Below are 13,883 nucleotides of genomic sequence, written 5' to 3'. Positions count from 1 at the left end.
TCACTCCGTCTAAGTCAGGGAAGATGGTGTCACGAGGGGAAGGAGGCAGGCAGAGGAGCAGAAGTGACAGCAGCTACTGCAAACAAGTCCCAGTTCTCAGGTCTTCCTCTCCCGTGCTCTACAACCCCAAATCAGGTACCAGATACAACAAAAAAGAAAACAGCTTAAGCCCAGATGCTAATGTAACCGCGGTGAATCGGTTACGTAAATTCACTCAATCTGAACTAGGGTCACATCTGTCTGTTTACGTAATAAAACTTCGGGAACAGGCTAGAATCTGATCCTGGACCAAGAGTGAGACTTGCTTGATAACTAAGGCTCATGTGATGTCATCCCTGCCTCCTCACCCTTATACCTATTCATTGAATTTCACAATTAAAGTCACAGCTATCACACTTTGAAAACAGGAAACACCATGTTTCATAACACTGGAGTTCTGTTGATAACCTGTGTGTTGAATTGGCAGTGTTGAAGAGACCAGTGAGTCCAGAGGAGCTACAGAGACCAGGAAGTCCCTACACCAGGAGAACATTCACGGTACAAAGTCAAAAATACAGTATCATCCAATCAAATTGTGTGTGTGCATGCCTTTTTACAACCAACGCCACCAAAGGCTTCAGAGTAGCTCACAGACATCCACAAACCTCATTGTGATGCGTTTCCTAGCATCCTAATGTGATGCGTATCCTGTGCAGATTGTGGGGGACGCAGTGGGCTGGGGGTTTGTGGTGCGAGGCAACGTGCCGTGTCACATCCAGGCTGTGGACCCCAGTGGCCCTGCTGCGGCCGCAGGCATGAAGGTGAACAAGCGTGCAATGCATCAGGGGATTTGTTGTTTTTATTTGGAGTTGAAGTGTCCAAATTAAACATTGAAAATACATTTTGTAAGACATTTGACATGTCTTACATTTAACAGATGGCACACCACGTACATGAAGCCAGGCGATGCACACTATGTGCCTAAATGAGACCTGAAACTGATTTTTGATGTTCCTGGTTCTTCCTAGGTGTGCCAGTTTGTGGTTGCGGTCAACGGCGTAAACGTGCTCTCCTCAGATTACAAGACCGTCAGCAACCTCATCCTCACTGGACCACGAACTGTAGTCATGGAGATCATGGAGGAGGCAGACTGCTGAGGCCCACGTTGAAAGGATGTTGGATGAAGATTTGTGACTTTGGATAAAGTTTCATGACGCTGGATGAAGTTTGATGGACATTTGATTGTTTACTTCAGTCAACCTGGCAGTGTCATCGACTAGGGAGGGCTTTTCAGTCAGGGTACCACTGGGTTCACAAATCCATCTAGTATCCTGCAGACTTTGACATGGAACTCTGTGTGCTGACATCATCAACGTGGGACAGGAGCGATGACACAGCAACAATGAATCCTCCACAGAGATATGACACTGGTATGATGATAATCCCATCCCTCCACACAAACACACAGGGAGACAAACCTGCCTTGTGTTCCGCTGTTTTGACTTTTGACCCTGTTTGCCACCTCATTTCCCCCCTTGGAGTGTGTCCCCATCCAGAAAGTGGTCTCCTCCCACGTCACCTTGTTCCCTGCCCCCCCATCAGATCTAAGACAAACCCGGCAGTGTGATAGAGCCTTCAATGTCCTCCTTTATTCAAACCTTGCCGTTTAGACCAAACAAAGATTTTCAGATTTGAGGAATGAAAGGGGGAAGGAGGAGACATGAGGAAAAAGCTTACTTGAATGAAACAGACTAGCTTGTTTACGCTAGTGCCGGCTCTCTCTTTGTCCTACAGGTTGCCTAGGAGAAGCTTATGAGGTGTTATGAGCCGAGATGTTACTCACTGCAACAACAAGCCTTACACTTTAACATGTTTCTGCAAGCACAGCATGTTCATTATCAGGAATATGTTTTGTTTTTAGAGTCATTCGTAATGACTTTAGTGACGATATTTAAATCTTTCCATCATTTTCATTTAATATATAATGAAATAAAATGTTTTTTATCGCACATACTGTGGTCCAATTCCTACATGACTGTTGAGTAGTGCCATAACTTTGTTTTGAACTGTACATATTGTTATATGTACGTTTCTTATACGACGTTCTCTTATGCTCTTATTTTATATATTTCAACCATCATTGTATAAAAAAATAAGACAATTTAACGGATGTAAGAACTTGGCTGTTGAGGTCTTGATTATTTCTGAATCCTGAACTGCATTTACAGCGTTGCTTTCATTAAATGTTAAACCTTAACAGATACGATGTGAGTCCTTGTGTAGAGTACTGCACACTCTGACCAACATAATAAACAAGATAAGACACGAGTCAATAAGCATACAAATACAGATATCATTTTGGGTCAGATGAGGAAGTCATTCTTGTTGCAAGTTAAAGCCAATCAAATGACCATAGCATGAACAATAAAATAACCTAAAGATTGGAATTTAATCTTGACGGTCAACAAAATCACATGGACTTTGTCAAATCATTAAGTGACGGTCAGACCAACACAAAAAGGGGGGTTGTTATGCAACACACTACAGAACCCTGACCAGTGAGTGACCAGAAGGTGGCAGTATGTATCATGCTGTGCTGTGTAGTGTTCTCTAGTTAAGTTTGGGTGATCTATGTTTCAACAACCAATGGAAACCTACGACTGAAGGGGGTATATGTCGTAAGACGCTATTATCCAGAGTGACTTACAGTAAGTATAGGGACATTCCCCCAAGGCAAGTAGGGTGAAGTACCTTGCCCAAGGACACACCATCATTTTGCACAGCCGGGGAATCGAACCAGCAACCTTCTGATTACTAGCCCGATTCCCTAACCGCTCAGCCACCTGACTCCCTATATATTATTTTAGGATCCTGAGCAGGGTTCTATGTAGAACTTTATGATCTTTAGCAGGGTTTTGTATGGAACATTATGATCCTTAGCAGGGTTCTGCATAGAACTATATGATCCATAGCAGGGTTTTGTATGGAACTTTATGATCCTTAGCAGGGTTTTGTATGGAACTTTATGATCCTTAGCAGGTTTCTGCATAGAACTTTATGATCCTTAGCAGGGTTTTGTATGGAACTTTATGATCCTTCTGTAGGGTTCTATATAGAATCCTACAGTTCTACATTTAACGTTCAAATTTTTTTTCATCTGTACCTTTTATTTGAAACATTCTTCAATGGTTAACCATAGCTCTGTCTACATCCTTTGGTTTTTAGAATGTGTAGTAACTATTTTATACAGTTTGTCTGTAAAGAGTCTGAATATCTTAATGTTCACAGTCTCCTTGGAGATGAGAACTCAAGATGCTGTCATCTTCCTATCCACATTAGTTAATAACACAGGGTTGGCTTTTGTGATGAAGCAATTTTTGTTATGGAAGCAATTTTTGTGCCATAATTTCACTTTTCATTTCCTCTGAAAACAGCAGTAGTCAAAATCATACGTCTGTAAACACTGAAGTATAAGAAATATCCCTCACTCACACAAAGGTACAATGTTCTACCTCAACAGAACAGGGACACAAGAACACAATATCTCCTGTCACGAAGAACAAGTTACAGACTTTAAACCCAGACTTGGGTCAAGGGTCAAGTTCAGATTCAGCACAGGTCAAGCACACGAACAGTTGCAAGACACATATTTATGGGTGAGGGAGGGGGTCTAGCTCAATGTTTGAGTCTTTGCCTGCAGGAGGTCCCAGGTTCAACCCCCCAAGTCCCCCCTAACAAAAACATCCGTTAAGTATCATGTCCAGTGCTGCACCTGTATTGAAACCTTGTAATTTGACAGCGTGGGGGGGTGGGATTGATAGTGAGGAGTGACCTTAACCAATCCAGCTCAGCTCCATCACTGCACCCTTAGTTGATAAATGAACAACTCCACACACTGTGAGAAAGAGAGTGTAACCACACACCTCTCATTACTGTCCATAACTTACCATAGAGGGTGAACCTCAATGGGGGCCTCCAATGATAAAAAAAAAGGTGCTAAAAGGGATTCCACGCGTAATTGGTTTTCCAAAGTTGAAACCCTTCCACCTCTTGTCATGCTTGCGACCTCGCTGTCATGGAGATGGTTATAGGACGCTAGAAGGGGCATTCCGCTCTCTCCCTCTGTCTGCGTGTAGAGACACATTCGGCATAGGAGTTGAGGGTGGGGGGGCTGGGGGCTAGACGTAGTCTGGGCTCCAGTTTGTTCGTTTAGTTCAGCTGGATTCAGATTAGAACCAATGCTAGAGTATACTTACTCTATTTAATTTGATTGACCATAGTGTTTGAAATGCAATCCCTTTAATGCAGGGAGTTACTGTTAGCCACAAAAAATATTAAAGTTTTGCATGCGGTGTGCGTGTGTGTGTGTGTGTGTGTGTGTGTGGGGGGGGGGGGTGCATTGCATAACTTCATAGTCATAGCCACATGGACAAGCCTAGTTTTCAATATGACAGCATTTGTTGCTTGTGGGCCAAGAACAACATTCAGATCTGTGATGATAGTGATGGTTAGATAGCAGGAATGAAAACAAACACAAACAGATGTTTGGAGACTGAGAACTTCAGGGCATCAGAATGCCATGGCACCTGATATGGTGATAAGGTTGGCCTGTCAAGACAATATGGAAACATCTGCTTCTTCTAATTATTATGTTATGTGATTTATTTTTATAAATAAGAAGACTGGTGGGAGAACCCCAAAACGATCAAGTCGTTTATCATTATGAACAATGGAGAAACATATTTTTTCCACAGCCCTCTAAGTTCATTGTTTTTTTTCCACCCATATTTACATGTTGCCAGTTCCCCTTGACTACCATGTGGGCCAGGTAGCCTTGCGCTGCAGACCAAAATAGCACGAATTCTGCCAAAGAACAACACCTGCGGGTGAAGAGAGAGAAAGGGTGGGGGGTCATCGACCCCAGGCAACAGAACAGGTGCCTCCAGGGGACTGGGTCAGATTCCCTTCTTCAAACGTCTCTTCATCAGCCCCCTTAACACATTTATTTGCCTCTCTCCCTCGCTCAAGATGACACGAGGTGAAGGAATGAATAGCTCGAGGGATGGGTAAATGAATAGCGCGCGGGATACACCCACCTTCCTCGCAAGTCTCAACTGAAGGAGCGCGAGCTGAGGATAGTTTGGAGAACAGCCGGCAAGCGAGGACACGCGCGGGTGGGCTTGGATACACTAAGGGATTTTGAACCATTCAACATATGCTTTGAAAAGGTATTATGTTAGGCTATTATATGAGATTATATTGATTATGTTTTGTCTGCTTATATTTTGAGGTAGAAATTGGATTAATTGTGATTTTTTTTCGCGGTGATTTTTTTTTCCGCGTACATGCGCGTACAGGGCAGTTTACCTGTGCCAGTTTTCTTTGGCGCGCACAACTTTGTTTGTAGCTTCGCCAAAATGTGGCACGATGCTTCCGTACAGAAGCCTTTCAATAGGTAACTTTGGTCTGTTCTCCGTATGGTCCTTTTGTTGACTATAAGATAAGATAAACGCAGCCGCTTTTACAGTTACCTTGCTATAGGCTTCACCTGTAAAATGTTTATGAGTAGCCTGCAGTGAAATACTGTGTTAATAGCGATTTGTCTGCTTTGATATCTTCAGATAATAATATGGTGTCCCGGTAGAGTTGCCATCAACGCTTTATAATAGCGTGACTTCATCAGCGTGGCATGTTCATCGTTTACCTGATCAAATGATAGGTCTGCCGCTTTTATGCGTGGAACGGAAAGGGATGCATCTCATCATCCTATTCTGTCTCTGTTTCTGTTGTCATTTGTCGGACTGTAGTCTACCGGAATGGGCAATATTTGCAAATGGGAAGAATTAATGTAACTCAAAACATATAATTGATCATTTTAATACCTATAATTTTGAGTTTAAACTAGATGATCTTGGGTGAATTAGGGTAGATTAGGGTGCACGTCCTCTTATTCTGTGCAAATCGCACAAGTGTCCCTCAGCAAACAGAACAAAACATTTCTTGACCATCTCCTAAATGAAATAAATGAATAAAAAGTTGTGTTTTGCAAAGGTTTACAGGACAAGCCTACAGTACAGTAGAGCAATTTCTCCAGACCGTGTTATTCATGGGAGACTTGACCTCCAAATCCTGGGGGCATATCTGTTCTTTCTTTTTTCTTTCTTTGGGGCATTCTTGACCTTGTTTGTTCCTGACTGTGCTGTGACATGTTCACAGGTGTAGTGATTGAAGCGAGTGTGAAGGATGCAGATGGTCGGAGTGAAGACCTGGGCCCCCGTGCTCTGTCTAGCGCTGGTGTCTCTCCTCCCCATGCCAACTCAGGGTCAAGGTAAACACCACTTCTGAGTCTCGCTTTCTCTCTGTCACTTATCTCTCTCTAATACCTCTCTCTTTATCAATCAGTCTTGTCTGTCTCTCTCTCTCTCTCTCTCCTATCTTTGCTCATTTTGATGTGCAGCTTTTGTCCATTACTTTTTAATTTTTAATCATTTTTACATTTCCTTGTAACATTGTGTTATGATTAAACTTCCATCTACTTCAAAGGGAAAAGCCGCTTTCACTTACTAATGAAAAAGGAACCTAAGTATTTCCTCAACATCTTTAATCAAATCTTTGTCATGACATCCTATATCAAAAGGAACCCAGTTTTCTGGGGTAGTTTGTAACCTTCAGACAACAATGCTTTGTAATAGCTTAGAGCACCACACAAGGATGGTCTGCATAGATTGTATGTGGTTTCTGCAACTGTACAGTAGGAAGAATGCAAGCCACCACTATGAAGAATCTCCTTGTTACTGTAGGGTAAATGACAGTAGGCAGGAGGAGCTCCAGACGGATGCTTGTTTGTGTGGGACACCGTTTGGCCGGTCCCCAAGTGAAGCGAGCCACAACATTCTTCTGGTGTCAGAGTGTAGTGACTGCTAGCCCGGGTTACAGCCCGCCGACTGTCTGGGACAGGGAGTGGGATGTCCGCACCATGGACTCACGCCACGGGGGCTTGGCTGGGACTCTCCCTGCTATGTGGACTGCCTTCTGAACAGGGTTGAGTTGGATGGTCCTGCCTTACTTCCATCCTTTCTTCCTTCTACTTCCTTCCTTTTCCTGCTCCCTCCCTCCCTCCCTCCCTCCCTCCCTCCCTCCCTCCCTCCCTCCCTCCCTCCCTCCCTCCCTCCCTCCCTCCCTCCCTCCCTCCCTCCCTCCCTCCCTCCCTCCCTCCCTCCCTCCCTCCCTCCCTCCCTCCCTCCCTCCCTCCCTCCTTCCTTCCTTCCTTAACTTCCTTCCTTCGCCCATCTTTCTCCCCTCCTTCCCTCCCTCTGTCCATCCCTCCCTCTTTGTCTTCCATCCTGTTAGTAATCCCTGGTCTGGTTGGTGAAAGCTATGTCTGTGGAGGAGCTGGTCTGTCACCAACCTGGTCGTGTTTGATCAGGGATTTCCTTTAGCAAGGGAGGAAGAAGTCATTTTAGCAGTGTTTGAACAGGGTTATTTGTCTTGTATGAAACAACTTATTATTGGGGCTATTTTAAAGATCAAAATGTCAAAGTGGTCTTCCAAAGGCCTTCTAGAGTTAAAAACAGTGAAGGGGCCACCCCCGTAACGGGGGAAGTCACAGGAAGGAAGTAAACAAATATTCTGACCACATATTCCATTCTGTTGAGGATATTGAAAATAAAATGACCCTCGCGGATCCTTAACCTGGAATGCTCTCATACCATGACGATGAGAGAGAGTGGACCCACATATCTGCTCCACCTCTCCACTACTCGCATCTAACCCTAAAAGCCTCTTGAAATTCTCACGGACGATTTCAAATGCATTAAGCTCCCCGTGTCTAACTTGTTCTGGAAAAAATAATAAATAAAAGAAGAAGGAGAAGAGGCTTCCCGTGGGTGCTTGCGGCACCTCTTAAGCCCCCACTGCAATCTGTTGGCTCTTTGCACAAGACGACCATAAAATAAGTATGAGAACTTTTAAGCCCGTCTCCCGCGGCAAGTCTTTTGTCCTCCAGTGTTTACTCAGCAACACTTTTATTCGATAGAAATCCTGGCTTTGAACTACACCCGGTGGCACACAGACAGGCATTAGAAACAAGGTGAAACAACACAAACAACGCTCATGCTAATTCCCGCCCACTCGGGATGAGGAGACTGTCCAGAGGAAAGCAGAATTTTGGGAGATTTTGCCTCTTCGGACAGAGAGAGAGAGAGTGCGCGAAAGAGAGAGATAAGCCCGCTGAATCCCCCTCTCCTCCATCCCCACCTTTCCCAGGTTGGTGAACTCGGTACAGTATTCATCCCCCTGTTTTGAATGCGCCTCCTTCATCTTCCTCCAGCCCCACCCCCCCCCCCCCCCACCCCCGGCTCCAACCAATGTGCTGCTCCCCTCCATGTGCTCACCTGCAGTCTCTTTACATACCTGCCTCAGTATCGCCATGGTCCTTCCAATGTGACCTCGGCCTTCGCTGGCCTTCACTGCTTTTTGTACCACAGAAGAAGATGTTTTTTCTCCTCTTCTTTGGTAGATCGGAGCGTAGGTATCTAAAGAGAACATGAGAAGCACCCGATGGAAGGTTGACCTCCTAATAAAGACACAAACACGCTCGCAGTGTTTGTGGGACTGTCCGCAGTTTGTCATTTTTTTCCATCGTTTGGTTCATCTCAGCGTTGTATGGGGATAGTGTTGCTACGGGTACTGGGTTTTAGTCATGGTCTAGTGTTCTTTGAAGAAGCTTACCCTAGAGGATCGATTGAAGTCGTTTTTCCAAACCTGGTTGAAAGATTTGGCCATTTTCACAATCCATTCAAATACTTGAATCCTAATGATGATTTGGATGGTTCTACCAGGAGTGGCACAGGGAAGGGGTTAGCACTTTGGGGGATGGTACCATGGATCCATGGATCAAGTATCTGAATGGAACGCAGGGCTGATTTTGAGGCCAGGTTTGGAAGAATAGGTGTGGCAGTCCTGCACTCCTCCCCCTCCCCCTCGTAGTTGTCTCCGCGGAGACAGGAATAGACAGACGCTATTCCAGAGCCTTTCCCTTTGTTTCCGCAATTGAAAGAAAGTCACATTCTCCTCCCATGTGAAAAAAAACCCCATACATATGTCTGAGGTCCTCAAAGCGGAGCGATGCTGGCCTCTTTGTGAGTCTCTCCATGCCCCTCTCAGCCTGGGCCAAATCAATCCCAGAGAGATGGGGCACAGTGTGTTTGATGTTGCGATAAGTGGAACACAAAAGAAAACAACCCCAATAGGGATATGAGAACTGTCAATTCCCTGAGGTTGTGTGTGTGTGTGTGTGTCTGCGTGTGAGAGACAGAGAGGTAGAGAGGAGAACGTGACTTTGCTTTTGCTTTGACGTCTGTGCAAGCTATACTTACTTTGTATCCGTGCATCTCCAGATTTTTGGAGACGATACAGTCTCCTCAGATTGTTTAAACACAGATGGACTTACCTGCTGCCTATCTGCCTATGCAGACAGACTTTTGCTGGGGTTCAATGTGGCTGTTTACTGACTCTGAACAATCTAACATTTCCTGATTTGTTTCTTTTTCTAAAAGAGAAACAAGAAATCTCTTTAAAAACTCATTACCTTAAACTTCCTGCAGTACCCACTTTTTTCTGAAAACCTTTAAATCTGGGCCCTGAATTGAACTCCACTCAAAGTTTTATTATATTTAAATGTTATTTTGGTGCAACTATTTTAGATTATATTGATTAACCCTTGTGTTATCTTCGGGTCGTTCTGACCCATCAGTCATTGTGACCCACCGTCGTATTGCGACAACTTTACCGCATACAAAAACAAAGTGAAGCATTTTCTTTTAACCGTTGGGCTGTCTCAGACCCCCCACATTGCGAAGGTTGAAAGAAAATTATTTTTATTTGTTTTTGTATTGGGTAAAATTGGGTAAACACAACGATGGTTCGTTATGAACCTTTGGGTCATGTGACCCGAAGGCAGCACAAGGGTTAACATTAACATAACATTGTCTCATCTAATTTTCTCAGATTTTCATTGTCAATGAAATCAACTTTCCCCTAATGGTCTAAAGCTGTTATTTCTATCTTTCTGTTTAGTATCGTCTCCAAAAAGACTTCGTTTTAAAATCCTGAGTGCGTCCAGGCTCCATGTGTCATGGAAAGAGCCCCGAGGAGACTTTGACAGCTACAAAGTTATTTATAGCTCTCAACCAGGTAAGGTCCAGTAAAAGCCTGATCAAATGGCATAATATACTGAGATGTGCTCAGATCTGGGCTTAAGTACAATTGTGTTATGATGCTTTGCATTGGACTGATTTTATTATGTTATATCTATGTGGAACAGTGTTGTGGTGGCCATGTTAATGTCAGAATAGATTTGTGTGTCGCACGTAAATGTTAGTTTCACAAGACCTTTTAAAAAACATTTTCTCTGCCAAGTTTTTCAACCAATCAGTACTGTATTTTAATGTGACACTGTACAATGCTCTGGAATAGATTCTAAGGCAACATCTAAAGGATAATTTACAGTGAGCCTGTTATTATTGCAAAATAAACCCAGACAAGGTGCAGGATGCAGGTTTGAATCACCCTGAGGGGTTTTCATTTTGCAATAATAACCAGCTCACAGTACATTATCCCCCTTATTACCCAGCTACTTACCAAAAAAATCTATAATTTGACAAAGGCTTTTGATGTTATTACTGTAATTAAAAAATGATTGCATTTCTAAATGATCCGGTAGTGTCCATAGCAGTGGCCTGCAGCTGTTCAGAAGTTCTTTTTTGTCATTGACATTTTTTTGTTGATGTCATTGACAAATAAGAAACTGGTATTCAACAAAGCAATGTAATAATATTGTGTTTGCCATGGATTAAATATGATAACTGCGCACCATACTGGAGAGACAGATGGTAATAAAACATCTCAAATTTTTCTGCTGTATTGGATATTGACAGTTCAAAGTAGACAAAAACAGAAGGGGAGAGTGTGAGGGGAACATATGCAGCATATGGCCTGGGCTGGAATCGAATCCGGACCATTGCAGTAAGTCTTCAGCCCATGGTGAACATGCTCTGCCCAGTAAGCCACGGGGGTGTGGTATAGCCACAGACCATCTCTTGGCGCTAACCAATGAAATCCTGTTAGAGCCGTACCTTGTGGTTCTAGATTCTTCTGCTGTACTACACACATTATCGGTATGTGGCTTTTGGATAAAAGTGTCTGAGGAATGAGTCAAATATAAATGTACAGAGGTGATGGCCATAACATTTGCTAAGCCGTTACCTAGAGGGATGGAGGGATGGAAGGAAGAAGGGATGAGGGACGAAGGGATGAAGGAAAATGTGGGGGGAGATGGGGGTTGAAGGGAGGGATTTGTATTGCAACTCCTGAAGTGAGAGGTTTGTCAACACTGTGGCCTCATTTGAAGGCGGGCACTTTAGTACCTCTGTCCATTTGTCCTCCTCCTCTGGGGTACCTGCAGAGGACTACCGTGGTCTGCCTGTCAGAGTTTTTAACTCCTCAAGTGCGACATTGATCAACACTTGGCCCCATTTGCGCATCTGTCCTTGTCAGGTGTTTTATACTTATGAATGACTAACACGAGGGAAGAAGGGAAGAAATAGACAGCTAGAGGGAGGAGAGTAAGGAGGGAAAGAGAGAGGGGCAAGGAGGGAGGGAGGCTGTGACGTGTCCAAGCAGCTTCCTCTGTGACATACAGGAGGGAGAGAGTGGGGAGGGAGGGAGGGAGGGAGAGAGAGAGAGAGAGAGAGAGAGAGAGAGAGGGGGGGGGGAGGGGGGAAGGAGGGAGAGGGGAAGGGAGTAAGAGAGCGATAGAGAGGGGGAGAGACGGGTGGAGCGAGAGGGAGTCAGCGAGGGAGAGAGGGGGGGAGGGAGGGAGGGAGAGAGAAGAAGAAGGATAAAATCACCCCATGAAGGGGCACTACTGGGCATGTCATGATGTGGGTGCTGAATGTCAAAAATAACTATCATTCCGATTATTCCGATGGTCAGTTGGAGCTTGCATTGTAATGCAATACCCACATCAAGGGTCTTGTCTCAGCTGTTTGGATTGAAACTCTTTTTCTCAGGATCGCCAGCGTTCTTTCGGGAATTTGGAAATGGGGGGCCAAGCAGCGAAGCCACCTATTGTGTTTCTACCTTTTCTTCTACTTATAATTATTATTACTCATCATCTTCTTCTGTCATTATTATTATTCTCAGTGAGAGTTTGTTCGGATTCTGTTGTATGCTAAGTTAAGTGCAGCTTCTGCCAAGATTGGGCAACAGTATCACACTTGGTTGTTTTTTGCTGTGTGTGTTTACGGTGCTGTGTGCATTTGTGAGAGTGCGTGTGGGAGTGTGTGTGTGCTAGATGTTTGTGTGTGCGTGAGTGTGAGAGAGAGACTGTTTGTGTATATGTGTGTGTGTTTGTGAAAGAGAAAGACTGTGTATGTGATAGAGAGAGATAGAGAGAGAGAGAGAGAGAGAGAGAGAGAGAGAGAGAGAGAGAGAGAGAGAGAGAGAGAGAGAGAGAGAGAAAGACTGTGTGTGTTTTTGTGTATGTGTGAGAGAGAGAGAGAGCTTGTGTGTGTGAATTGGCTGAATGTCCTGTGGCCACTGCTTACAGGAATGCAGGTATGTTGGAACATGGAGACCTCTTCTCTTGTCCCCTGCAGCGTCCGCCATCTCTGATCTGCTTTGCACATACAAGCTTGCACACACGCAAACTTGCGCACACACAAGCATGTTCTCTATTGGATAGGTGAAACTTCAGAGGCCTCCGGTGGTAAAAGAATAATTGATGCAGCATGAAGGAAATGTACAAATATTAACATTTGACCTTCAGTGGGATGCAAAACATTTGGATGTTTTATCTCCAGGAGCACACCTTAATGCGTTTGTTCAATGAGAAAACTGCAACACCGAGTAGAGCCATCAAACCTCCGCCGTAGGTGCTAAGAATGTGTCTTCATAGTTCAAACAGGTCCACTTCCCCTAACTTACTAAAGTGACATGAATCAAACTCACCCCAAAACTTTAAACCATTCATTATTTAAGTAAAATACTTTTAACTATTGATCAAGGTATTATATTGCCGGGTTCTGTCAGATAGTACACCGAATTAACTACAAAGTCTCCTTATTTGAAGCAAGGTGTAATTGTTTTCTGTCTCTGCTCGTCGCAGATGCAAAAGAACAGGAAGTCCAGGTGTCTAAGGAGGGGAAAATGGTGGTAGAAGACTACGACCCTTCAAAAGAATACCACTTCAGGATTTCTGCCCTCAGTGGTGCTCAGGAGAGTAGGCCCATCGAAGCCAAATACCCAGGTGAGAGTCTGTAGAGATATCTGGCTGAAACAGTACGTGTGTTTGCATAGTGTACAGTGTTTTTGCTCCGTGACAGCCTCTTCTGGTGCTCTCAGTAGGCATCTGCTCTGTTCTGTTCTGTTCTGCTCTGTTATACTATGCTCTACTATACTCTGATCTACTCAACTCTACTCTTTTCTACTCTGCTGTGCTTCATTCTGCTCTGCTCTGTTCTACTTAGCTTTACTCTGCTGCTTTGCTACACTTGAATTTCCTATGCTCTGCTTGAACGGGCATCACTACTGGTGTGTTGATGGGTGTCTGTGCTCTGTGCCGCAGCCCAGCGCTCAGACCCAGACTCAGACAGCGTCCAGCCCCAGGGGCTGAAGGACACCAGTGTCACGGAGGAGGACAACGAGATCGCTCAAGGTAAGACAGACCATGTGGTCCGGCTCCCACGCAGTTAGTCACCCGTCTGAAGATCTGGGACCGGGACCACCTGTACCCTGGTCCACCTGTACCCTGGTCCACCTGTACCCTGGACCACCTGTACCCTGGTCCACCTGTACCCTGGTCCACCTGTACCTTGGTCCACCTCTACCCTGGTCCACCTGTA

The 13,883-nt window shown here is 44.6% G+C and overlaps 2 protein-coding genes across 2 annotated transcripts in view; both read left to right on the top strand.

Annotated features, from left to right (window-relative positions):
- The first annotated feature begins 23 nt into the window (after positions 1 to 23).
- LOC136962452 (DEP domain-containing mTOR-interacting protein-like) lies at positions 24 to 1,136 on the top strand. Its single transcript, XM_067256237.1, has 4 exons — positions 24 to 135; positions 467 to 537; positions 696 to 800; positions 1,008 to 1,136. The coding sequence occupies exons 1-4, from the start codon at positions 24 to 26 to the stop codon at positions 1,134 to 1,136; spliced, it is 417 nt and encodes a 138-aa protein (XP_067112338.1).
- A 3,987-nt stretch (positions 1,137 to 5,123) lies between these two features.
- LOC136962087 (collagen alpha-1(XIV) chain-like) overlaps positions 5,124 to 13,883 on the top strand; it is a 67,317-nt gene continuing 58,557 nt past the window's right edge. Inside the window, exons 1-5 of the mRNA XM_067255719.1 lie at positions 5,124 to 5,207; positions 6,196 to 6,307; positions 10,057 to 10,173; positions 13,148 to 13,288; positions 13,607 to 13,696. Coding sequence (XP_067111820.1) covers positions 6,223 to 6,307; positions 10,057 to 10,173; positions 13,148 to 13,288; positions 13,607 to 13,696 — 433 coding nt within the window. The 5' untranslated portion in view covers positions 5,124 to 5,207; positions 6,196 to 6,222. The remainder of the gene's footprint in view (positions 5,208 to 6,195; positions 6,308 to 10,056; positions 10,174 to 13,147; positions 13,289 to 13,606; positions 13,697 to 13,883) is intronic.

This window comes from Osmerus mordax, chromosome 18 (assembly GCF_038355195.1).
Source record: "Osmerus mordax isolate fOsmMor3 chromosome 18, fOsmMor3.pri, whole genome shotgun sequence".
NCBI lineage: Eukaryota > Metazoa > Chordata > Actinopteri > Osmeriformes > Osmeridae > Osmerus > Osmerus mordax.
The sequence above is the reverse complement of the archived record's forward strand: the minus strand, read 5'-3'. Positions and strand labels throughout refer to the sequence as shown.